The 26,395-nt window shown below is 35.8% G+C and overlaps 1 protein-coding gene across 2 annotated transcripts in view; it reads left to right on the top strand.

Annotated features, from left to right (window-relative positions):
- FARS2 (phenylalanyl-tRNA synthetase 2, mitochondrial) overlaps positions 1-26,395 on the top strand; it is a 736,489-nt gene that overhangs the window by 483,142 nt on the left and 226,952 nt on the right. For both annotated transcript variants that reach the window (XM_001378268.4, XM_007488013.3), the window contains one exon: positions 13,019-13,170. In XM_001378268.4, coding sequence (XP_001378305.1) covers positions 13,019-13,170 — 152 coding nt within the window. The remainder of the gene's footprint in view (positions 1-13,018; positions 13,171-26,395) is intronic.

The following is a 26,395-nucleotide window of genomic DNA, read 5'->3' on the forward strand; positions in this document are numbered from 1 at the left end:
CTGCCTCCCTGCCTGCTGTGGTCAGAGCAGGAGCCTCACCCAGCCGTGGCAGCAAGGCCCTCCTGGCTGGAGACCTCCTGAGATCCCTAAAACCACGGAAGACTCAGCACAGCAGGTGGGGGAGGGGTCCTGGGACCTTTCTTCCTTTTCTTTAAACTTGAGAATTCAGGCTTCTTTGTGTACCTTTTAAGTTGAATTGAGCAGGAGGGTTCCAGTCTCTGTCCTATTGTTAGATTTGGTTTTCTGTCCCCTTCCAAGCACTTTGCTTTTGATTGGTGTGGAAGGGTTTTCAGAGAGGACTTGACTCTTGCTACTTCTAAGTGGCCATCTTGACTACCTCCCAATCTGATATCTTTGGACCTGTCCATCTTTCTCAGTTCCTATTGGAATTTTTTGTGAGTTTTATGGGGGTATAAGTGAACAAGTAGAAACATTTGGAAAGGTGAATAGATACTTCTATCTGAACCTTTTTTCCAAGACTTTTAGTATTTTTGTGGATACTAGGGGGGTATCTGTCTCTTATCTCTTACTTTCACTACATAATGTACTCTCCTTCTATTCTGATCATTCCTGTCTGTCTTGGTGTCTTGTACACTATTTCCCATAGAGAATTAACCAATTAATTCCTGAATATTTATTATGTGACTGCTAGGTGCCAGACATTGAGCTTGGTGCAAGGGATACAAAAGCAAAAATTAATTAACAAATATTTGCTTACCATGTTCCAGGAACTACATTAGCACTGGGGATGCAAAGAAAATGTAAAAACATTTTCTGCTGTCAAGGAGTTTACATTCCAGTGAAGAAGAGAACACATACATAAATAGGTAGTTTCTTTCTTTCTTTCTTTTTTTTGAAAGGAAAGATTTTATTTTATTTTTTCCCTATTTGAATAAGTTTATTTAGACAATTTAGAACATTATTCCTTGGTTACAATAATCACATTATTTCCCTCCCTCCCTTCCACCCACTCTTCCTGCAGCCAACACTGGGTATTACATGTGTCCTTGATCAGAACCCATTTCCATGTTGGTGTTTGCACTAGGATGTTCATTTAGAGTCCATATCCCTTTGACCCATGTATTCAAAGCAATTGTTTTTCTTTGGTGTTTTTACTCCCACAGTGTTTCCTCTGAATGTGGATAGTGTTTTTTCTTGTAGATTTGGGAGGAGACTAATTAGAAAATTATTGAAATAATCCAAGCAAGAGGTAATGAACACTGAGCTAGGGTGGCAACTATGTGAGTAGAGAAAAAAAGATACGTTTAATGGGTTGAGAAAGGAGACAATGGTGACACCAATGTGGAGAACATAGGCACCTAGTAAAATGGTGGTATGGTCCTATCCTTAATAGGAAAATTCTGAAAAGAGATTGGTTTGAAAAATTAATGAGTTCTATTTGGGACATGTTCAGTGTGAGATACCTGTGAGACTCCTAGTTCAGAATGTTCAGGATGTAGTTGATGATAGGGAATTAATTTTAGGAGAGAGAATGAAGTTGAATACATAGATCTAAGAGTCATGAGAATAAAGATGATAATTTAACTCATGGAAGCTGGTGAAATCACTGTCCTCAGAGAACTTATAGTTGATCAGGAGAGGCACTATATACATAAATAAATATAGGCAAACTTTTAATTAATTAATTTAGAATGTTTTTCCATGGTTACATGATTCATGTTCTTTACCTCCCCTTTTCTTCCCCCCTCCCTGAACTGATGAGCAATTCCACTGAGTTCTGCATGTATTATTATTCAAAACCTATTTCCATATTATTAATATTTGCAATAAAATGATCATTTAAAGTCAAAATCCCTAATCATATCCCCATTGAACCATGTGATCTGTCAATGTTTTTCTTCTGCATTACTACTCCCATAGTTCTTTTTCTGGATGTTGATAGTGTTCTTTCTCATCAGTTCCTCTGGATTGTCCTCCATCATTGCATTGCCACTAATAGAAAAGTACATTCCATTTGATTGTGCCAAAATGTATGAGTGTCTATGTACAATGTTCTCCTGGCTGTGCTCCTTTCAATATGCATCAATTCCTGGAGGTCTTTCCAGTTCACATAGAAATCCTCCAGTTCATCATTGCTTTCAGCACATTAGTTTTCATCACCATCAGATACCACAGTTTGTTCAGCCATTCCCTAATCAGTGGATATCCCTTCATTTTCCAATTTTTTGCCACCACAAAGAGCAAGGCTATAAATATTTTTGTACAATTTTTTCCTTATCTCTTTGGGGTACAAACCCAGCAGTGGTATGGTTGGATCAAAGGGCAGGCAGTCTTTTAGTGCCCTTTGGGCATAATTCCAAATTGCCTTCCAGAATGGTTAGATCAATTCACAACTTCTCCAGCAAAGCATTAATGTCCCAATTTTGCCAAATCCCATCCAATATTTATTACTTTCCTTTGCTGTCATGTTAGCCAATCTACTAGGTATGAGGTGATATCTCAGAGTTTTTTAAATTTACATTTCTCTGATTATAAGAGATTTAGAACACTTTTTGATGTGCTTATTGATAGTTTTGATTTCTTCATCTGAAAATTGCCTATTCACGTCCCTTGCCCATTTACCAATTGGGGAATGGCTTGCTTTTTTGTACAGTTGACTTAACTCTTTATGAATATAAGAAATTAGACCTTTGTCAGAGGTTTTTGTTATAAAGATTTTTTTCCCAATTTGTTTTTCTTCCCTTCTAATTTTGGTTGCATTTAGCTTATTTGTACAAAATCTTTTTTTTAATTTAGTGTAATCAAATTTATTCATTTTATATTTTGTAATATTCTCTATCTTTTGCTTGGTCTTAAATTCATTACTTTCCCATACATCTATCTAACAGGCATATTATTCTGTATTCATCTAATTTGCTTATAATTTGCCTCTTTATATTTAAGTCATTTACCCATTCTGAATTTATCTTAGTATAGGGTTTTATAGTGGGTATAGTCCAATAATTCTTAAATTGTCTTTCCTAGATCTTTTTTCCAGGTCTATTGTTTTACCAATGAGGTATTTCATATTTTCCTCATTTTTTTTTTCATTCATACTGTGAATCTTGAAATTTCTCAGACTTGTGAATGTTAAAAATTTCCACATTGGGGAATTCTCCATTGGAACAATTCCCTACTGGGAACATTCCCCATTTTGACAGTGAGAACTCTACTTTGATCAGAAATGAGAGGACCTCTACTCCACCCATACTTAAGACTGCTTTAAGGGAGAAAACTCCTTGCTGAACAATGAAAGTACTTATACTTATAATGAGGGAAAAAGTTCTTTAAGCCATGCCTATTTTTAGAAGTAATACAAAGGGATGCTAAGTACCTATTAAAGGTCAGGCAACTTGTAAACTTGCCAGGAGCAACGAGGTGAAAACTTATTCTGAAGTTTTTTCTGGTTCAAACTTACTAAAGAGATTAGTCGACCCAGCAGTGTTTTTTCTGATTGAAACTTACTAAAGGGATTAGTTGACCCAGCAGTGAATTCAGAATGGGCTGTCCTTTGGAAAACATCTACTGTCATTGGTAGATGGAAGAACTTAGGGGAGGTGACATAGGAGAAAACCCCCTATATAAGAAAAAGCAGAATCTCTTGAAAGTAAAATCCTTTTGGAAGATCTCTGATGAGGATCACTTGAGGAAGATCTCTTGAGAGAGGCTCTGGAGAAGGGAAGCTCTTGGAGGACAATCTCTAAGGAGGTCTCACTGGAGCTCCTCTGAGGGGACTCTGTCCCTCTGGAGGCTCTTGAGAGAGGTCCTTTGAAACAGTCTCTGGCTGGAAGGCTCTTTGAGGAGGACTCTGGCTGGAACTCTCTCTGAGGAGACTCTGTCACTAGAATCCTTGCTTAGACAGACCTTGTGGTGAGTGATAAAAGACTGACTGACTGATCTCTCTCTCTTAAGACTCAGGTCTAGGCCATGTTGGCTTAAGGCCCTTCATACTTATTTCCTTTTTCTCTCTTTCTCTCTTTTCTTTAATTCCTCATTGTATTATTAATTAAATTCTCTATAAAACCCAGTTGACTTGGGTATATTCATAATTGGGAATATTTCCCTGGCAACCACCTTATATTTGATTTAAAAACCAAGACACTGTAGTGAAACATATTTTCTGCGGTCACAGATTTACTCACCCACTCTTATATCTACTATAATTTATATCTTCCACTATTTAATCACTACAGTTTATGACCCCAACTCTTTTAACTGCCACAGTTTATGGCAGACAACTATTTTAAATGTAACAATACCTACTGTTTATTTTTTTAATGTCCATTAGGTCAGCTATAGTGTTCTTTATTCATATGTTTGTGTTTCATGATTTGCATCCCAGAGCATCTCTACAGAATTTTTGGGATAGAAAAAGGTGACCCTGTGCATCATGAAACAGTTTGGAATATAAAACATACTGTATAATATGAAAAACATAAAATTACTGTGCTCTCAGGTCACCATCTTCCTCCTCTTTGATCCTGGTAATAGCTGATGGGTTATCTCTCTAGTTTTTGTCCAAGATATAAAAGGTTTTAAAGTAGGTAGAGTTAATACTAATACCACCAAATGTGTTAGTAATTTCAAGAAACAAAGAGTTAGCTTTTAAATCTTTTATGTGGTGCTAATTTTCTGTTTAATAATCATCCTAAGTCCATTAGATCAAAAACACAAAAAGAATAAGAAAAGATGAAGTAGACATGAATCCTAACCTATTTAAGAACAATTGTTTCTTCAATTTAATTCAATTGAACACAAATTAGACATCTCATATACAAGGCTGTGAGAGATGAAATGCCAGCTACCTATCTCTGACCTTATTTACCTTGTGATCAAGTCAGAAAGATTTCACATGGATGTGTAAAATTAACTAAATATGAGACCATTTATCCTAATTACTAAATCATTTTTCTGAGAAATAAGTGTTCCCCCAGTGAATCAGTTTACTTGGCATCTATGAAATTTCAGAAATAATTGAGACCATGGCAAAAAATAATTAAAAAGTTTATACAATGGGAAACTTCCAAAATGCTAAGAGGGGCACTGTGAGTTCTATGGGTCTCAGTAATTGAGATGGAATAGAACAAAAGCTGACTGGTAGGAACTGTGCCTGCCTCTGACTGGCACACAGTATGCTCCTGGCACTCCATGAAATTAAGTAAGAGGGAAAACAAAATAAAGGAACAAAGGGAGAAAATCTGTAAATATACAGAGCATAATGGAATCATGAGTGAGGACAGCCTGAGTTCATAAAGAAGATATCATGCCAGCCAAATCTGATAGCTTATTTTTTTATTGCAAAATGATTGGACAAAGTTGTGAAGTAAGAGCTGTCAAAATTTGGACTTTAAGGGTGGAAAAAATGCCTGATTCTGCATCCTATTTTTGTAGGTAAAATTGCTTTATCGTAACTCAAAGTACAATTTTACAGGCTGAAAGCTGATTTCAAAAACTTTTAAAATTAATCAAAAGGAGTACTGAATCATTCATATAGATATAGCTAGAAATACACATATATAGTATTAAGATGAAACTTCCACATGACACCTTACACACACACACACACACACACACACACACACACACACACACACACATAGAACTTAAGTTGATCAGGAGAGACAACATATAAATAAATAAGTATATGCAGAATACTGACAAAAATAAATAGGAAAGGAAATTTTAAGAGAAAGTGATATATATATATATATATATCAGTGAGATATATCATTAGGTAATCACATGGATAAGTTTAGTCTTAGTATTGTTATAAATGAGACTAAATGGACTAATTCTGCAACATTAGTATTTGCAGAAGATATTAATGTGACTTTTAAAAATATATGTGCTTTTGGTTGTTATGGATTATCTGAGTCTACATCATTTTGAGATTTTAAAACTGTTGTGTATAATACTGGAACTAGAGAATAATCCTCCAGATTATCCAGAATAAAACCTTCAGCTAAGACCTGAATGTGACTTAAATTTACCCAAGTATCTCCATTGTTACAATAAGGAAATAGCTAAATCAAATCTTCCAAGGTATAGTCTGAGTAGTTTTTAAGATTCACAACGGTCTGTGCTATATGTTTTAGAATAGATTAGGGATTCTTTTCTTATTGATGATATCCTTGGAGCATAGCCTAATAATGGATTCTCTAGTTCAATGGCTAAGGACATTTTATTCACCTATTTGCATAAAAACAAATTTCTTTCCAAAATGATTATATCATTTCACATCTCTACCAATGTATTAGTGTGCCTATTTTTCTATAATACTTCCAACATTAATTGTTGCCATTTTTGTCAGTTTTGCCAATTTGCAGAATGTGAGGTAAAATTTCTTATTTTCATTAGCATGGCTATATATCATATGTATATAGTATTTGTTGGCATATCTTGGGTAACAAACCCTTCTCCGAGAAATTTGATACAGATTCCCCCCCTTTCAACCACTTCCTTTCATATCCTTGATGCATTAATGTTATCTTAATAGAAGATTCTCAGTTAAAAGTTTCCTCTTCTGTTTTAAACACAGTAGTATGTCCCTTTAAATCTTGTAATCTTTTTTTAAGTTGGCTCTGTTCCCAATGGTTCTGTAGCCTTCACCACTGATCCCATCTCATTTGATATCCCCCTTCCTCTCCTATTCAGTTAGTCCTTGTCCTTAGTTTTTAATTTCATTTTTTGTACACCTGCCCAGAAAGGACTTTCTCACTTTCTTCATTATCAAGCATTCTCTTTCTGTTTACTCCAGATCCACATTCTCTGAATCATGACACTATAATTTCTCTCTTATCTCTGTAGTCTTCATTCCTTAAATGCTTCCAAGTTATCCATTCTAGACTGTACATTTAAATGCTTTCTGCCCCCTGCCATATAGGGCTTGCTCCATGGATTCTCATTCATTGTTACTCCCAGAACAAAGCCAATTGTTATAGATAACATATAGATAACATAGATAACATAAGATACTGACCATAGTAGGGCCCTTCCCCCATCCAAGCACTGATTATATAACTCATTATTGGTTTACACTTTCTCTTGTTGATCTTTTTTCCTACATTTCCCTGGAAATGTCTTCCCTGTGGCTACACTCTCTCTGCCCTCCAGGTGCCTGTTGTTGCAGAGGTTACAGTTCCCTACCTTCCAAGACAAGAAGATTTTTGAAGCAGAAAATTACCCTGGACTCATCTCCCTTCACCACCCATCTCTCTTTATCTATAGAAGTATTCATCAGTGGATCCCTCTCCCACCTCTGAAGTCAGGATCCTTTCTTCCCTCTTCTTTTCTGTCTCCCCACCTCTTCATCCCCTTCTCTATAGACTTTTTCTGAGACCATAAAAGTCATCTTTTCCTCACTGAAATCTCCAGATTTGATCCCAATATATCACTTACTCCTCTGTCCCCTTACTTTCCTCCTGCACTGTACCCTCCCACAATGTAATGTAGCCCCACAAAAAAGCATTGATTCATTTGTAGGCAAGATGTCACTTGGTTCTGTTCACAGAGCCCACTATCTGTCTCTTCCCTTTTACCTCTATTAGATTTCCCTTCACTCTTGTCTCTGTGTACATTTAGAAAGAAATCTCTTAACCACAGAAAATTACCCCAAAAAATAATTAATGAACTATTTTAGCAAAGTGACAGATGTAAAATAAATCCACATAAAATGTCTGCATTTTTATTTATCAGAAAAAAAGCAAGAGATAGAGAAATTCCATTTAAAATAACTGGCAATGATATAAATCCCCTAGAATAAATCTACCAAAACAAACCCAGAAAATATATGAATACAAGTACAAACCTTTTTGCAGAAATAATGTCAGAGCTAAGCAATTGGAAAAACATTAATTACTCCTGGGTAGGCCAAGGTAAATAAAAATGATGATTCTCTCTAAATTAATTCATTTGTTCAGTGTCAAACCAATCAAACTACCAAAAAGTTATTTGATAGAATTAGGAAAAACAACAAAAAAATTCATCTGGAAGAACAAAAGATCAAGAATATCATGGAAACTAATGAAAAAATGTGAATGAAGGAAACCTAGCTATATCAGATCTCAAACTGTATTATAAAGCAGTAAACATCAAAACAATCTAGTACTTGTTAAAAAGTAGATTAGTGGATCAGTTAGGTAGTTAGCATAGTAGTAAATGACCACAGCAACCTCTAGTGTTTGATAAACCCAAAGATCTGACCTTTGTGGGGGGAGAACTCGCCATTTTATTAAAATTACTGAGAAAACTGGAAAACAGTATGGCAAAAACTAGGATTAAATGAACACCTCACCTCATACCAGAATAAAGTCAAAATGGATACTTATCTACAAATAAAGGGTGATACAATAAATAAATTAGGGAAACCTCGGAAAGTTTGCCTGTCAGACTTATTGCAAAGGGAAGAATTTATGTCCAAATAAGATATGAGAACCTATCAAGAAATAAAAGAGATCATTTTAATTACATTAAATTAAAATAGTTTTATACAGAGAAAACCAATGCAACCAATATTTGAAGGGAAACATAACTGGGAAAAAAATTTTATAGTAAGTTTCTCTTACAAAGGCTTCATTTCTCAAATATTTAGAGAAATCAGATAAATTCATAAAAATACAAATCATTCCCTACTTGATAAATTGTCAAAGGATTGAGACAGGCAATTCTCAGAGATAGAAATTCAAACTATCTATAGCCACATAAAAAATTATCTGTCTCATTATTGATTAGAGAAATTCAAATTAAAATAACTCTGAGATACCCACTTCAGATCCATCTGATTGGCTAATATGACCAAAAATAAAAATTATAAATGTTGGAGGGAATGTGGGAAAATAAGTATACTAATAAACTGTTGGTGGAACTGTGAATATAACCATTCTAGAAAGCATTCTGGAACTGTGACCATCAAACTGTGAGTACCCTTTGGCTCTGTAATATCACTACTGAATCTGTAGCCCAAAGAAATTAAAGATAAGAAGAGAGGACCTAATTGCACAAAAATATTTATAGGATCTCTTTTTATAGTGGCAAAATATTGGAAACTAAAGGGATGTCCATCAGTTGGGGAATGACTGAACAAGGTGTGGTTTATACTTGCATTGTAATAGAAATGCATCATAAAAAATGATAGGAAGAGTTCATAAAATTTGGAAAGACTTATTTGAGCTGATGAAAAGTGAATTGATCAGAACCAGGAGAACACTATATACAGTAAAAGAAATATTGTTTGATAATTAACTATGAAGGACTAAACTATTATCAGCAAAGAGATGTTCAAAGCTATCCCCAATGGACTCATGCTTAAAAATGCAATCTACAGATAAAGAAGGAACTATTTAGAATCTCATTGTAGATCAAAGTATTCCATTTTTCATTTTATTTCCTTCATGCATTTTTTTTCTTGCATGTGTGATATGTATCTTCTTTCATGGCACAAGGAAAATGGAAATAAATATTTCACAACAGCACTGATAAAACCTATATCATACTATTTACTTCCTGGGGGGAATGAAGGGGAAGGAGAGAGGGAGAGAATCTGAATCTCAAAATGTTAGATAACAATCATTAAAAAAAAAAATTCCATGTATATCTAAAAAAATAAATGACAAAAAGAAAGGAAGAAAAAAGGAGAGAGAGACACAGAGAGATCTCTCACTGATCTCTCTCATCATTCTTTTGCTGTTACTGTTCTTGCTTGCACAGTAATTCACTCCTTCATTTCCTTTCTTTGAGGTTTTCAAGAGGCAAATAACCCCTTCAATTCTTGTTTTCTTTTTAAAAATGTTTCAAACTCTTCTTCATTATTTAAAGTTCATTTTTTTGTTCTATATGGTTAACCTCAGATTTGTAACATACATCACCCTAGGCTGTATCCTGAGTTCTATTGTTCCATTCTTTCTTCTTTTTCTAATGAATACAATCTAGTCTTGCTTCTTTCAAATTTCTTTTCCTTTCTATTGGAACATGTTTCTCTAGAGGATTTGCAGCACTTGCTATTTCTGAATTGGATTGTTAAATTTAACCAGTATATTCCCTTCTATTATTTCCTTCATTGTGGTGTTGTTTCTTTTTGTCCTGAGATTTTTGGGGGGGAGATCTAAGATCTTTAGGTTGTCTCTGAACATCCTGTTTTCAAGATCAGTATGTTTTGCTTACATGGTAGTCATATTTTCTATCAATGCTATTGTTTTTTTCTTCTCCTGATTTTTCTTCACTTCTATATATTTGCATCCATAATCTATTGTCTTTTGTTTCTTTGTTGAAATTTGCCAGGAAGGAGCAGTTAGGTGGCTCAGTGGATTGAGAGGCAGGCCTGAAGATGGGAGGTCTTGTGTTCAAATTTGACCTCAGATACTTCTTAGCTGTGTAACCCTGGGCAAGTCACTTAACCCCCATTGTTTTAACCCTTACCATTCTTCTGCCTTGTACCAATATATATAGTATTGATTCAAAAACAGAAGCAAGGCATTAAAAAAAAAAAAGAAATTTGCCATTGTAGGTCCATTTTTTTCTATTCTGCTCATCAGGAAGGTGAAAACCAAGGTGTAGGAATCAGTTTGTACATAAGCCTGTGTTGTGTCCTCTGGTCTACTAAGGTAACCTTGTTGCCAAGTAATGTTGGAGGTGGAAGAAGGGTGCTGAGAAGCCTCAGAGTTCCTGAGTTTGTATTTTTTTTAACCTTCATTTGGATTCTGGATGTCTTAGAATGTGGAGACAGCTGAAGTTCCTCTATCTTTATCACATGATTTCTGTTTTGAAGAGGTTGGAGAGAACATGGGAATCTAAGAAAATGGCTAGTTCTCCATTTTCCTTCTCATGTAACCAGGAATAATGCCTACTTTTTTTTAGGCAAATTAAGAGGTTGAGATAAGGGTATTGAGACTTGAGTTCTGATGCTTCCTCTGAAAATGCCTCTTGCCACAACTATTAGTTTGCACAAATCACTTCATTTCTTTGGATCTACTTCCCAGTTCAAAAACTGAGCAAGCTGGATTAGATTTATTTAAATTCATTAATTAAGCATGTGTAAGGCATTGCTGTTGGCAGGAGGTGGCACAAAGATTGGTGTAGATAATCCTCAAGGACTTGATAGTCTCATGGTGGGTATGCCATATAGACATACAGGGCAAAGGGTGGATAGAACCTCCAAAGAGATAAGCATATGTAGTACAAAGAGCATATGATGTCATTAGATGTGGGCGAGGGGAATTAAAGTTTTTTTAAACAAAACTTTACTGTTTAACTTTTTATGAAACTCTCACTAAGCACTTAAGCTTTCTCAAATGTTAGAAAAATATGTGTCTTGGGAACTAGCACTCTCTTTGAGTCCATTATCCTCCCAGAGCAATTTGACTTGTCATATGACTGCTGACACAGAGAGGTATGCCATACCCTAGTGAGCAAGCCTTCCTCTAGTCATCCCTGTCCCATTGCCCAGTGTGCTGCTGCTGGTAGTTTCATTCACTATGTCTTGGTTTAGCTAAAGAGTATAATTCATACATTTCCCCTCTTGAATAATAATGAAAGTCTTAAAAAATAGTTAAGTAAGCTTTTATGATGCTCGTGGGACATCAAGGTCTCATGCCACAGCGTAGGTGGACAAGAGAAAGGCAGCCTTAATGAGAATGTTTCATGCTCCCCTCTAACTCCATATAATCACTGAATTCCCCTCATTTTGTCTCTTTCTAACAGTTGTGGTAATTATTTAGCACTGCAGCTCAGCTCCTTGGAAGGGGAATGAAGTTTGTATTCTTTAGCAGGGGCATATCATGCCCACTTAAATGATAGCTTTATTGTGTTCAAATTTGAAATTGGGGTTCCAACCCAAAGCATTGGTTTGGCAACTTTATTCATATTTCAAGTTGAGTAATCATTCTTGTTTCACTGGTGATTCCCTAGAGAATGTGCTAATTTAAAAGTTTTGCTGTTTTCCTTATCAGGTATTCATTGATGGCTTATACTAAAGTTACCCAGGCAGCATAAATCAATTCATTGTATATTTGTCCACCTAACGAGTTTATAGTTTTTCAGGTAATTATAAGGATTTCAAAGTTGTGTCATAAAATATTTGAGAACAGAGATATGATTTTGCTTGAGATAATATCCTGTGGAGAACAAAACCTTTATACACAAATTGTAATATGTGTAGAAGCCACTTAAACAAGGCTAGTACTTTTTCTAATGTTTTAAATTTAAACTTAATACCAAATAAGACAGCATTTCCATATATAAAATAGGACATAAAGTTATCATCCTGTATTACTCAAGATTTATTCCCTTTAAATATATAATAAATTGAATGTGTAACTTTCAAAATTATCCCACTTGCCCACAGTTTTTTCTGAAAGCCAGTAATTTCTCTGATTTAAACTCATGCCTGATGAACCAGTGAGAAACTGAATATGGAGAAAACTTACATAAAGTCAGAGGAAAGAGATGCCAGTATTCGTATTCATGGCAGTTTTTCTTAAAGGCACAATTTGAGAAATAATCTAATTTTTTAAATAATCTTGCTAAGCAACAGCATTTTATTTTAATAAATAATTAGAAGTAACAAATAACAAAAGCATTACTAATTGAAATATCCATTTTGTAAAGACAACTACTTATTTCTAAATTAAGGAAGTTTCCGAAAAGTATCATAGGTAGTTAATGAATCCCTTGTTAATTAAATTTGAACTTTTTCCTTCTCTAATATTCAAATGAGAAAATTTGCAATATGATAAATTCAAATTGCTTTCCTACTAAATTGACCATTAGAGAAGCTATAAATCTAATATGTGGTTATATTATGTAATTATGATCAGAATCTTTTGTTTTCATAATGAAATTATTTAAATTTTGAAATTAATTTATTCTTTAAGCTTGTTTTATTTGCAAAATATAAAAAATAAATACAGATTTATTAGCTTTTCATGATTAGCCAATTGAAACTTGCCATGAAAATTTAGAATATTTTCCCCCATATACAATGAAAATTCATCTAACTTATCTTTTTCTTTCTTTTTTTTTAAAGCCTCTTAGCAAGTATCCAGCTTTGGTAAATGACATTTCCTTCTGGCTGCCCCTTCAGAATTACTCTGAGAATGATTTCTATGACTTAGTCCGAGCCGTCGGAGGGGACCTGGTGGAGAGGGTTGATCTCATAGACAAGTTTGAACATCCAAAGTAAGTTAAGCTTTTTAATATATTTCTTTACCACATCTAGGTGACGGTGATTTTCTGAGAATATTTATTTATGTATATACAGTTTTTAAAAATCCTGATTAATGTGAATTGTCAGGGAACGACCAGATTCACCAAATTTGTTGTTAAATTTGAAAATTCATCAGAAATTCCCTTTAGTACCCTTGCCTCCCATATGGAAATCTTTCTAAAAGACATAAATATCTTTATCTTTCTTTGTAAGTTGAATAAATAATGCTCTACCTTTCTTTCATTAAGTATACAAAGTTTTCCAAAGCCCTGGTATAGTTTCAAGCTTTAGTACTAAGATTTTTTGCATGTCCTTTATTGCAAAGAGTTAATTCTGAATATGAAGTCTTATCACTTAAGAAGCTTAAGAAGATGTAGCAGATTGGGCTATACACCAGATATTATTGTCCCCCAATTTTTTTTTGTTTCCATTTGGTTCCATACTGTAAACAGAGTTGAGTGGGAATTTATGACTAATTTAAAATTATAAACCTCATTTTTGATAGTACTTGGGGAAGGGGCCTATGATTTCATTCATATAGAGAACTCTTAGATTAGGAAACTCTCTGTACATATACAGGTTGGCATCATCTCTGTAATTTTGGAGTTTTAAAGAGTTGGCTGGAGAAGTTATAAATTAAATGACTTGACAACAGCCTCATAACTGGTAGATGTGAGAAGCAAGACATAACTCAAGTCTTTTTGGCTTTGGCATTGGCTTTCTCTCTACTTTGTCATGCTTTCTCTCTATAATTTTTGCTTTTGGTGGTAAAATATAGTAACAAGATTGCTTTCAGAATATTAAACTAATAACTCAATTCACATTGATACCTTCTCATTATGTACATGGGCTTTTTTAGTGATAGGAGCACAGACCTTACATTGAGCATTATTGGGGATTAGTTCCCCTCCCCTGGGAGACAGGGCTCAAACTCAAGAGTCCAAGTCAGGATTTCCTGAATCTAAAGGACATGAGAAAAGGGGAAATTCCCCACCACTGAGGCATAGAGTTCAGGCCTCTAGTTCTAGCTCTCTTCTTTGAAGACAGGAAGTTTTGCCCATGAAACTACTCTAAAGGATTTAAGAGGAAAGAATTTTCTACCATTCAAAGCACAAGCTTTCATGTCCAAGCCCTGGCTTTCTTTGAAGAAGACAGAGGATGGCAACAGGGCTGCTTGTCCCATTCCATCTCTGGAGATGCAGCTGTCAATAAAATCAGTTTCATCTTTGGTTAGTGGTTCATAACCCAAGGTAAATGCACTAATGGCCCAAGTTCAGATTATTACCCTGTCAGCTGGTTTGGTTAGATTTTGATAAGAAGAGACAATTCCAAAAGTTATTACACGAGACTTTTTAGGGTCCTATTGACACTTAGCTACTGCCAGAAGGGATAGATATACGCAAGATCCAGAGTTTGGTGATGCAAGAGGAGAAAGGAAGAATAGGAGGGAAGCAGGGTGTACCACCCAGGGAATTAGGTCATACCTGTGGGAAGAAAGAGCCAATCCCTGGACATCAGCTAAGAGTGGACAGTGGTGATTGGTATTCCTACTAAGGATTCGTTTGGGATTTTTAAAGTATTCAAGCATTGTTCTCCCAGATTGGGGGGTTGAGGAAGATGAGGAAGGGTGACCGTCTTCAAGTGAAGGGTAATCAAAGACCTGTCCACTATTTTGACCTTGGCCATGACAAGCTACCTTCCAAGGTCAGGATTAGTGAAAACTCATCCAACATTCTCACCATGGTCATCTTGACAAAGATAGATTATGTCACAAAAAAAGGTAGATTGGTCTGATGGCCTCATACCAAGAAGCAGGGACACAATCAGGGAAGGCCAAGGTACTAGGATGAGAGGAAATTCATCAAACCAGCTAATAAGATTCCACAGCAAAGTAAAACTGGTACCTAAATGAGTTATAAGATGGATCCTATATCACAAAATGAAGTCTAAGAAATATCAAAGGGTTATAGAGCAGTCCATATTTCCATTATACAAACCCATACAATACTATACATATACTATATAAATATTATATATAACATATATAATACATATACAATACAACCTATACTATACTAACCTATAGTCCATACTCATTAAATAAACAAAAAGATCTATGGATTTGAGGATTATGGCTCATGGTTTTAAACATCTGTTGGGTGGGGTGCCTTTCCACCCCATCCTGGACTCCACCACCTACTGTTACCTGGTGTCATCTCCAACCTCCACTCATTTACTATTCCTACTCTGTACAGATACCCTTCCCTAGGAGTATACCAAGATGTGCCAACTCAAACCAGCTCATGAAAGCCAATCGTCACATTTTCAGTGTGGACATTTCTACCTCAGAAATCAGCAAACAGTATAAAATCAGGGTTTGATTTATTAATTTTTGATTTTTTAGACTTAAGAAGTGATAAGGAAAATGTGAATAGTACAGATTAAGCTTAAAAATATGTATGTATGTGTGTGTATGTATATGTGTATATATATGTATATATATATACACACACACATATATATGGAGAACAGTTCTTCCATCTTTGTTGTTTTAATGGGAGAGAAAACATGTACATAAATCAAATCATAAAATATAAATACAGAGGAGATGAAAGATAGCTTTAGAAAGAAAGGCACTAACAGCTGATCTGGAGGGAATAGGAAAGGCCCTATTAAGTTCATTGTATTATAGCTGCATAAATTTCATTCTATAATCCATGTCTCCAAGGGTGTCAGTCCTAATTGTAATTTTCCCTCCATCTTCAGTACCCTTTTTCCCTTTTAATTTTACAACATTTTTGAGTCTAATTTTATTGTGTTGCGGAAATTTAACACTACCCTGTACCCATTTTTTTTAACACTCCAAGACAATCTTTGAGTTTTAAAATAAAAAAAAAAAGTTTTACCTTAAAACTGAAATTGCAATGTGCTTTTTTCTCTCCCTCTGCCACCTCCTTGTGGAATAAGGGTGGAAACAAGCTCTTTGTTTATCTGTAACAAGCCTCTTAAAGAGCATAGCAGAGAAAAGTGGACATTCTAAAGGTTTCTCTGACTTCTGGTGTGGGAAAGACTTGCATCTTGTTCAGAGAGAAGTGCCAGTGCTCCAATCAAAGAGGCTTGGGAAAGAAATGCCAGAAAGAGCATACATTGGAGTACAAGGAAGAAATAGGGTTTTTTTCCTTGGAATCTCATGCGAATAGTTGTGTGCACACGGTCCAGCTGTTGGTAGAGAAGGCATCTAGCCACAATTGACTAGTGGCATCTCTTTCTTTAGCCCATTTTTTATTATTTAATAAATAACTATGAATTAAAATATATTCTCCAGAGAATTTTAATCATAACAATGCTTTGTCCTTAGATTTAGAGCAATCCCTCCCTTTCATGTAAAAGTTAAACTTAAATTTCAATAATAATATATTTTAAGAGATTTATTAATGATCATTAGAAATCAAGGAATAAAGAAGATACAAAATAAAGACCACATGCCCATGACTGGTTAGCCATTTTTTAGTCAACCCCACTCACCACCATCAATGCTGATTCTACATCAGAGAGAGGGAGCCTCAAAAGCCCATGCACTTTATCCTCTGTATACAGGAAGTATGTAATGACAGGAAGTCAGTGGGCTCTTGGGATATGTAGTTCTTTTTTTAGGGTAACAGATTTTCAATCATACATTCACAGACATATGAAATAAGGTAAAAGATTTCCTTGTACTTAGTGCAGAATGAAGACTAGATGATTTCTTGGGTCCCTTTAAGCTCTAAAATTCTGTCACACTTGATTCTAGTGTATTAGTTCTTGGTCCTATTCCCTTTTCTAACAAAAGTTCCATCAGATTCTGAGATGCCTGCCTTATCTTATATGCCTATACCCTCTTCTGCTTCACTGCTTTCCCAGTGTCTATATGATCCACAGGTGAGGGTACAGTCTTCCTTGCTTTAAAATATATCTGAAAGATTGCATCTGCCGTGAACTCTTCCTTAACCATTAGCTGATCACAATTAACAACTATGATTCTATGCTTCTTCCTCTCATGTGGATATGGATTTGGAAAAGATGATCCCTAGAAATTCCTGAATGGAGCTGCTTGTGAGAGAACTTTACAGAGAGTCTTGGAACTTTCAGAATATTACTAAGGTTAGAAATGATGCAGAATCCTAGCTGTGTGACCCTAGGCAAGTCACTTGACCCCCATTGCCTACCCTTACCACTCTTCTGCCTTGGAGCCAATACACAGTATTGACTCCAAGACGGAAGGTAAGGGTTTAAAAAAAAAAGAAATGATGCAGAAGCTTTCAGAGGAAAGATAGCACAGTATACCCGGGAAAAAGAAAATCCAATTCAAAGAAATATTGTTGTTTTTTTTTAATTTAGAATACTTTTCCATGGTTACAAGTTTCATGTCCTTTCCCTTCCCTCCCCAAAAGCCCTCCCATAGCCGATGCATAGTTCCACTGGGTTTTACATGTGTCATTGATCAAGACCTATTTCCATAGTAATGATATTTGCACTAGAGTGATAATTTAGAGTCTATATTCCCCAATCATATCCCCATCAAACCATGTGATCAAGCAGTTGTTTTTCTTCTATGTTTCTATTCCCACATTTCTTACTCTGAATGTGGATGATGTTCTTTCTCATAAATCCCTCCGAATTGTCCTGGATCGCTGTGTTGCCACTAATGGAGAAGTCCATTATATTCGATTGTACTACTATGTATCAGTCTCTGTGTACAATGTTCTCCTGGTTCTGCTCCTTTCACTCTGAATCAATTCTTGGAGGGCATTCCAGTTCATATTGAATTCCTCCAGTTTATTATTCCTTTGAGCACAATACTATTCCATCACCATCAGATACCAAAATTTGTTCAGCCATTCCCCAATCAAGGGACACTCCCTCATTTTCCAATTTTTTGCCACCACAAAGAGCACAGCTATGAATATTTTTTTACAAGTATGTTTCCCTTTTATCTCTCAAAGAAATATTGTGAATAGAATCCAAGGAAGCCACTGAGTCAGAATTCCAGTAGCTAGGAGGAAGCTATTTCAACTTGAAGTCAAGACAGAAAGTCTCTTCCCCCCTCCCCCCCCCCCAGAATTGAGACAAATTGCCTTGGCTTCAAGCTGGAGGTGGAGGTGATTGTGAGTGAATTCCAAAGAAAAATTGAAAATGCCTGTAGAAGTTAGCTTTTGCATGACTTGTACCAAGTTGAATTAAATAAAAAGAGCCTCTAACTTAAATATACTTTATCTGTATAAATATTTACCCTTCTCCCAACTCTCCCATTGTTTTTGCACTTTAAATAGTTAAACATTTTGTTTTAGAGAAGTATAGCTGGAAGAAAGGTTAGCTCAGGGAAAAGGTCATATACTTAGTAATGCAATTTTTATAAACAAATTCTCCAGGTTGCTGAATGATGGCAACTAAAGGTTGGAAGAAGCTAGGGTATCTTCTTTAAGGGACAGACAGTCAGGTCAATAGCTCATCACAAGAGCTACAATGAATAATACAACAGTAGACCTTAAAAGTTTGCAAAATCATTTTGTCTTCATGATAACTCCTTCAATCAATCAGTCATTCAGATACTGTTATTGTCATTTTAAAGGTGAAGAAACTTAGACTTACAAAGTTTAAAAATGGTCTTCAGGTTAAACATTTGGTAAATAGCTGAGGACTTGTTAACTCCAGAGCTCTCCCCAACAAACCATACAAACTACCATCTTTATACACTGAAGTAAAAACTTTATTTTGATTCCACAAATTAAACTAAAAGGGACCTCAAAGAGTAACTATTTCATCTTAAGGCCAAAAAATAATCTCTGCTATAACTTTCCCAACCAGTGGTCATCTAGCCCCTGTTTGAATTCATTCCATCATTTACCAAGTAGCTATTATGTACAGGTGACTGGACTGGGGTTTTTCAAGTGCCTTGATTCTTGAACATTTAATCCTTGAAACAATCCTCTGAGATAGTTATTCTAAGTGTTGTTATTCTCATTTTGCAGATTGGGAAACTTAATAGATGCTGATTGATTAAGTCAATTAAAAATCCTGGGTTTTTTTTTTCACATCAATTGTTGTTTATCCTTTCCCCATCCTATTCAGATGCAAATTGATTGTCCACATTATCCAAATGAATCCTGACTGCTCTTTTGACAAAAATTGGAGAGATGTCATAGGATGGTGGGAGAACTGCATTTAGTCAGAGGACCTTAGTTCAAATGCTATTTTTGTACCTACTTCATTGTATGACCTTGAACAAATCATGTAACTTATTCGAGCATCAGCTCACTTCTCTTTAAAATAATCATGGCAGACTATTAGATGACCTATAGAAGTTTTTTTCCTTCTCTAAATCTATATTTATATCATCCTATCATATCTATGATTATGATCTGTTTAATGCTCAGGTTAGTTTCACTCATAATTAGAAACTCTCCCTAATTAGGACTGCAAAAACAACAGCAGTAATGATATTGATAGCAACCGACATGTATCTAGTGCTTTAAGTTTGTTATCTTATTTGATATAATCTTGTAAAGCAGAATTCGAACTCAGATTTTCTGACTTCAAGTCCACTACCCTAATCAACTCTGACACATAGCTGCTTCAATTCCCTCCACACTGTTTCCTCTTACTGTCCCTTATTGACTACAGAATTTTGCTCAAATCCTACATTCTTCAAGAAGCCTCTTCTTCCCCCACCCCCACCCCCCAACTAGTAGGGGAAATTGCCTTACATTCACTTTGAGTATATCTTGTATCTACCTAGTTATTTATGTTTCTTCCATTTAAAAGTAAGCTTTTTAATAGTAGTTTAAGGATGATATTAGAAAATAAGTATTGCTTTATTAGTTTAGGGATAAGAAGAAAAGTGGCTGGCTTGAGAAAAGAACTGGAGTTTGAAGCAGATCTGAGAGAGCATTGCTTGTGACCAAATCTGCATATTTAGTGTTAGGCTGCCCACTGACAGTTTATTGTTCACATGAAGTCGAAGCACTTCTGAAAGTTCAGAACACAGGCATTTTCAGATCAACGCCTGGCTAAATATGACATAGTGCTTTTAGGGAATAAACATATAACATTAAAGAGATGCAATACCTTAAATTCAGCTACATTATTACCTGATTTACCAACACAGGGGGAACCATTACACAATTGTGAAACTGTAATACAATTAATAGAAGGGTCTCCAGAAAATCTGTCAGACACACCTCTTGACAACCCTGACCTGATCTTATTCACAGATGGATCATCATATATACAGAATGGAATAAGATTTTTACAGGTGCTATGGTAGTAAGTGAATTTGGAAGCCTAAGGTTTGTTTCATTACCCAGGAACCTAAGTGCCCAGAGAGCAGAATTAATCACTTTAAAACATGCATGCAAGCTTGCAAGAGATAAATGTGCACATATTTAAACCAATTCCAAATATGCATTTGGAATTTGCCATCCTGTCGGTTCTCCCTGGCTTCAGAGAGGATTTTTAGCATCTAGTGGGAAAAGAATCATTCTTGCTGAAATAATTCAAGAATTACTGTCATCTCTTCAACTACCAAAAGAGTTGGTAGTGATTCACTACAAAGGACATTCTTTAGAACAAGACTTAGTTGCCAGAGGACATCATATGGCAGATATGGCTGCACGATATGCTGAGCAAAATCCTTCACCTTGCATTATGAATCTCTCTCTCTTATAGATACCACAGATTTAGAAAAAACATACAATGACAAAGAGGTTCAGAAGTGGGAGCAAAATTTTGCTAGAAAAGAAAATGGGATTTGGATAACATCAGTGGGAAAGCCAATTTTTCCAAAGGCATTTTCCTCTTACATATGCCTAGCAATACACAAAAAGGTCCATTTTGGGACACAAGCATTAATTGATACTGTTAAAAGAACTTGGTTAGCTCTGGGAATTAGCACTGTGGCAAATGAAATCTGCTCAGCTTGCTCTGTGTGTACACAATTTAACCAAAGCTATTTAAGCAAAAGGCTTTTGGTGGTTGTCCACTAACTCATATACCATTTGAGCATTTGCAAATAGATTCTATCAATACGCCCAAATCAGGACAATTTAAATTTTGTCTAGTAATAGTGGACAAACTAACTAGATGGCCAGAAGCTTTTCCATCTAGTAATTTTGTAGCCAAAATCTTGTTGAAAGAGATCATTCCAAGATATGGAATACCACCAAGAGTAGATTCTGACAAAGGGAGCCATTTTATAGATTCGGTTCTAAAACAAGTTTATAAGAATCTCGATATCATGCCAAAATGTCATGTCCCATATCATCCCCAAAGTTCTGGGCAGGTGGAGAGACTAAACAGAGAAATCAAAAGTATGGTTGGGAAATTATGGGAAACTCATTTGAAGTGGCCATAGATTTTGCCTCTAGCATTGTTCTATCTGCGTACTAGGCCAAGAGGAGATGTGCATATCTCACCATATGAAATGTTATTAGGACATTCACCCTTACTGGCAAAAAGTTTTAAGACAGTTTATGTATCTATGCTTGGAGGGGATCTTGCTCTTGCAGAATATATCACAGAGTTACAAAGCGGGGTTAGAGAATTACAAGAAATGGGAATTTTAACTCAAAGGGGTCCATTAAATTATGCACTCCATTCAATAAAACCTGGGGATTCAATTTACATAACAAACTTTAATAGAACTAGTGTAACACAACCATTATGGATAGGACCTTTCCATATTATTTTGACAACACCATCAGTTATTTGTGTATTAGAGAAAGAATTGTGGCTGCATTGCACACATGTGAAAAAAGCAGCAGCAGAAGAAGCAGAGATTACATCAGACAACCTAGCTGCAGTCAAAAAGATATCAGAAGTCAAAATTATTCAAAAAGTAGAAGAATGAAATAAAGAAAGATCAAGCGCAAAACAAAGGAAAAGGCAACAGAAGAAACAAAGATGACATCAGAAAGGACAATTGAACTGTAACAAAAACATTGAAAAACAAATCAACATAAAGAATAAATACTGATTATGGACATGAACTATAAGATTTTTGCGGCATTATAACACTACATACTTTAATTATAATTGCAAGCAAACACTACATAGTAAGAACATGAAGACAGAAGACAGTAGAAGAGGAGGTGACTTTAAAGATTTGGTAAGTATTCAGTACAAAATAACATACACATATAGGATACATTTCTCACAAACTGCAACATCATAACCAGGTGATGAGTATCCATAGAAATAAATAAATACAGATAAATCACCTTTAGGAAAATGATAATAATTGTACACATTAAGATAATAAGATCTTATCTCACAGGAAGACTTCATGCATTCCTAAGAGATAAAATTAAAAAAAAATACATATCTTTCTAAAGAAAATCTTTGTTTTTCTCAGCCTGTCTGAAGGGGGTAAGTTTATTTTCCTCCTGCAACATATACATAGATGTAAAAATTGTACAGATATGTATGTTTGTATAGATATGTATATAGTTAAATTATTAAAAAGTTTTGATTTTATTAATATAGTAAGTTGATTTTGAGTTTTAATGTAGTTAGTTTTGGTTTTCCATATGAATGAGAGGATAAGGTCTTAGCATAGTAAAAATTTTCATTTGAATTGTTCAAATAGGATTTGTAAAATGAAGTTTGTTTTGAGTTTTGCATAGTTATTTTAGATAGACTTTAGTTTTTTGTAAAACATTTTAGTTTGTTACTGTATTTTAGAGTTTCAAAAGTTTTTTAAAAGTTTGCATTTTGTATTTTGCATTTTTAATTTCTGTAATTGTATGTTTTGCACTTGAGTTTCTGCAAATATGTTTTCATTGATTATTTATTTTCATTGAAATTTTCTTTCATTTATATCCCTAGTACAGATTAACATAGCTCAGTGTAGCAGTAAGAATAGGATAAGATAAGCATAAGATTAAGACTATTTTTAGGAAATATAATAATAATGTTAGGTATAGCTTTAGAATTACATGGAATAGTGTGCATACAGGAGAGATTTTTCATCTCTCCATACGCTCAAAGGGAGTAAATTGTAAGGATGATATTCAAAAATAAGTATTGTTTTATTAGTTTAGGGATAAGGAATAAAGTGGCTGGCTTGAGAAAAGAACTGGAGTTTGATGCAGATCTGAGATAGCATGTTAATTTCAGATGTGACAGTTATAACCAGTTTTCTATGTCAATTACTCTCTCGGATAGTTGGCAGTTGGTCTCTGGCAGTTGGCAGAGACACACTCTCAGGACTGGAGGAGGTAATATATCTTTTGCCTCTCTCTCTGTCTGAAGGAAAAATCTGAAGGAGTTTAGTCTTTTCCTTTCCCAAATTGGGGAACACAATTGAATATTTATTGTGGTTTTTATAGATTGTTTAATTCTGAGAAGACCAAAGAAAAACCTAATCTTTGGTTTGTTGGTTTGGAGTCTGTAAAGGTAGAACAATGTTGATGAGAAGATGGTTAGTAAACTAACCTTCAAATGTTTTAATATATGTAAAGCACTTAGCATGCAATAAAGTGCTATATTATTATTATTATCATTATTATTGCTATTTTTCCTTGCTAGTCAAAACTTATTAAAAATTACAAATGGTTTCTTACCTTTAGGAGGTAACCTTCATAATATCATAACTAGACTAATATGCTCTCAACATAACACTACCCAGAATCGTTGTCAGTCTTGTGCCTGGCAGCCAAATGCACATCTGGGTAGTTCAAGGAAAGGAAGGAAATAGACTTGAGAAATATAAAACTGTCACACAGAAGTGAGCCATGTTCTCCCTAGTACTTAAGGAGGAAATTTTTAATCCCCCCAAAACTAAAAATACTCAGTAAAGGGGGCATAAAAGTGGCCAGAAAGGACCATTATTATTTGCAGATCTGTCTAATGCCTTCCTCATGCAGCTGATTCAAAGATGGTGTGAACTGTGAGAAGCCAGATGGCCCTTTTGTCTGGTATCTGTAGACAGTTGAAAAGTAACAGTGATCTGAAACAGATATTTTAAAGCAATTAAAAAAAGATTCCTATTAAATATTCAGATAAAGTTGATGTTTTTAGGATTCTAGGGGTTGACTACCTTGGTGATTCTACCCCCAAACTGAGTGTGTGCTGTTGCTGAGGAGACTGGTTAAATTCAGCAGAGCCTATCAAACAGCTTTCTGTTTGTTTTGTTTTTGTTTTTTAAATTTTCCTTAAAAAACAGTCCTGTAAAGTAGGAGAATGTATGGATCAGAACACTGTATTGTTGCTGTTAGGAGAACAGAGAAAAAAAGTCATTGAAAACTCTTCTGAGCCTGGGCATTTGTATCTTCCCTCCTCTCTAGCTTTCCTTCCCTTTTCCCTGTGAGTGAGCCTGCATCTTAAGCTTTCCTTCCACAAAAAGTACATTTCAGCCCAGTGTCAGAAGCTGCCCCATTTTCTGCCAGCTTCAGACAAATTAAAACACAATTAGTTCAGTTCCCAATCGCTTTCTTTTTCCACATCTCCCAGAACATCAGCATTTGCTGAAGGATTCTTTGGGATTATCTTCAGCAGCTGACCAGGCAGAGCCCCCAGAAGCAGCCCTGCACAGCTCACTGAAGGGGGCCGGATGAGGTTGGGGGTGCTGCTTGACAACAACCAGCCACAGGCCACAGGCTTCATGAGCTAGATCATTTTAGGCTCTTCTGCTTTGTAAAACACCTTTATAATGAGAAGTCATTCATTCTCCTCAACATTAATGAATGGCTTATGGAAGGTGCTGTGCCAGCCACCACCCTTGGTCCTCTACGACTGTCCTTTGTGTTTCCTGGAGTGATTTTGTGGGGGGCTTGGGGAGAATGGTGAGATGCCTCTAATCTGAAGATGGTAAGACCCTAGACAGTGTGTAACTGGGGCAAATCATTCTTTGAGTTGGATCACCATTTCATTTGTTTTCCAGCCATATTTTTATATAGGTTAAAGTGAATGTTGAAGGTTGGCGTGAGAGGAAAACTGTCAAGAAAGGATTGCTAATGGAGAAAGAACCCACTAAATCCTTGAGGCAGCTAGGTGGCACAATAGATAGAAAACCGTGCAGGAAGTCAGGAAGAACCGAGTTCAAATCGAGTCCCAGATCCTTACTAGAAACATGGTTCTGGGCAAGTCATTCAACTTCTGCCTGCCTCAGTTTCCTTGATTTTGAAATAGAGATAATAATAGGATTTGCCTGTCAAAGTTGTTGCAAGGATTAAATGAGAAAGTGTCTGTAAATGTCACAGAGACTGACACTAAGGAAAAAGTGCCAGGCTGAAGAGTGTGTGAAATGGATCACATCAATCGTGTTATAGTGAAAATTTCATCTTTTCAGATTGTTATAATATTAAAACTATGGCCGCCAAGGAATTTACTTATGAAATTCCTAAAATGAAACACTCAAGTCAGAATGGAATTTATGGTGGTTTTAATCACAATGGGAGTAAGAAAAAGGAGAAGGAGAGAAGTAGAGAGGAAAAATGGGGAAAGGGTTTACTCAACCTCTAGCAGGGAGCCAGAGGGAGTTAGACCCAAAGGGGCCAAGGTAGAGAAGGAAACAGTCCTTGACCCACGTGACCGATCTGAAGGGAAGCTGTCTGTGGGCCTCCACCTTGCTCAAGCTTCTAGCACGAACTGGCGTCTAGCCCTGTCCACAGGAAGTGAGCGAATTTCCGAGGCTGCTCTCTCTGTCACGTTCTGTGCCTCACAAGTGCCAATGGTGGCTCAAGCTTGGCTTAGGACAGCCCAGGTGGGCAGTTAGTTATTTCTGATTTGTCATTGACTAGCACATGCCCATGTCGTGTGGGTGTGCACAATTTTTGGGTGCTAATCCAAGATGGAGATTTTAAAAATTCACAATGGGGTAGGGCACCCAGGATTTTAGACTGAAGGAGGAAAAGACTCTGGCTGTTAGAGGAGTAGACTCGGTCTTGAGAAGTCGAAGACAGAAAGTGGGAAAAAGACTTTCTCCTGAGGGTTACCCACTTTTCTTGCTGGTTACTGGAAATCTTTCCCCCCAATACTCCCCAATTGAAGGGACTTTCTGAAGAGAAACCTGAGCAGACTTTACCTCAGCTCCTGTTGCCCAGGGATAAGTCAACCTGACTTTTTCTCTGGGGGCTCAGGCTGTGAAGGCCTGAGTTCCCCCCAAACTTGAGGAGAAAGGGGAAAGGGTTTACATAGAGACAGGGATACCCTTTCCCCACT

Source organism: Monodelphis domestica, chromosome 3 (genome assembly GCF_027887165.1).
Source record: "Monodelphis domestica isolate mMonDom1 chromosome 3, mMonDom1.pri, whole genome shotgun sequence".
In the NCBI taxonomy this organism is placed as follows: Eukaryota; Metazoa; Chordata; class Mammalia; order Didelphimorphia; family Didelphidae; genus Monodelphis; species Monodelphis domestica.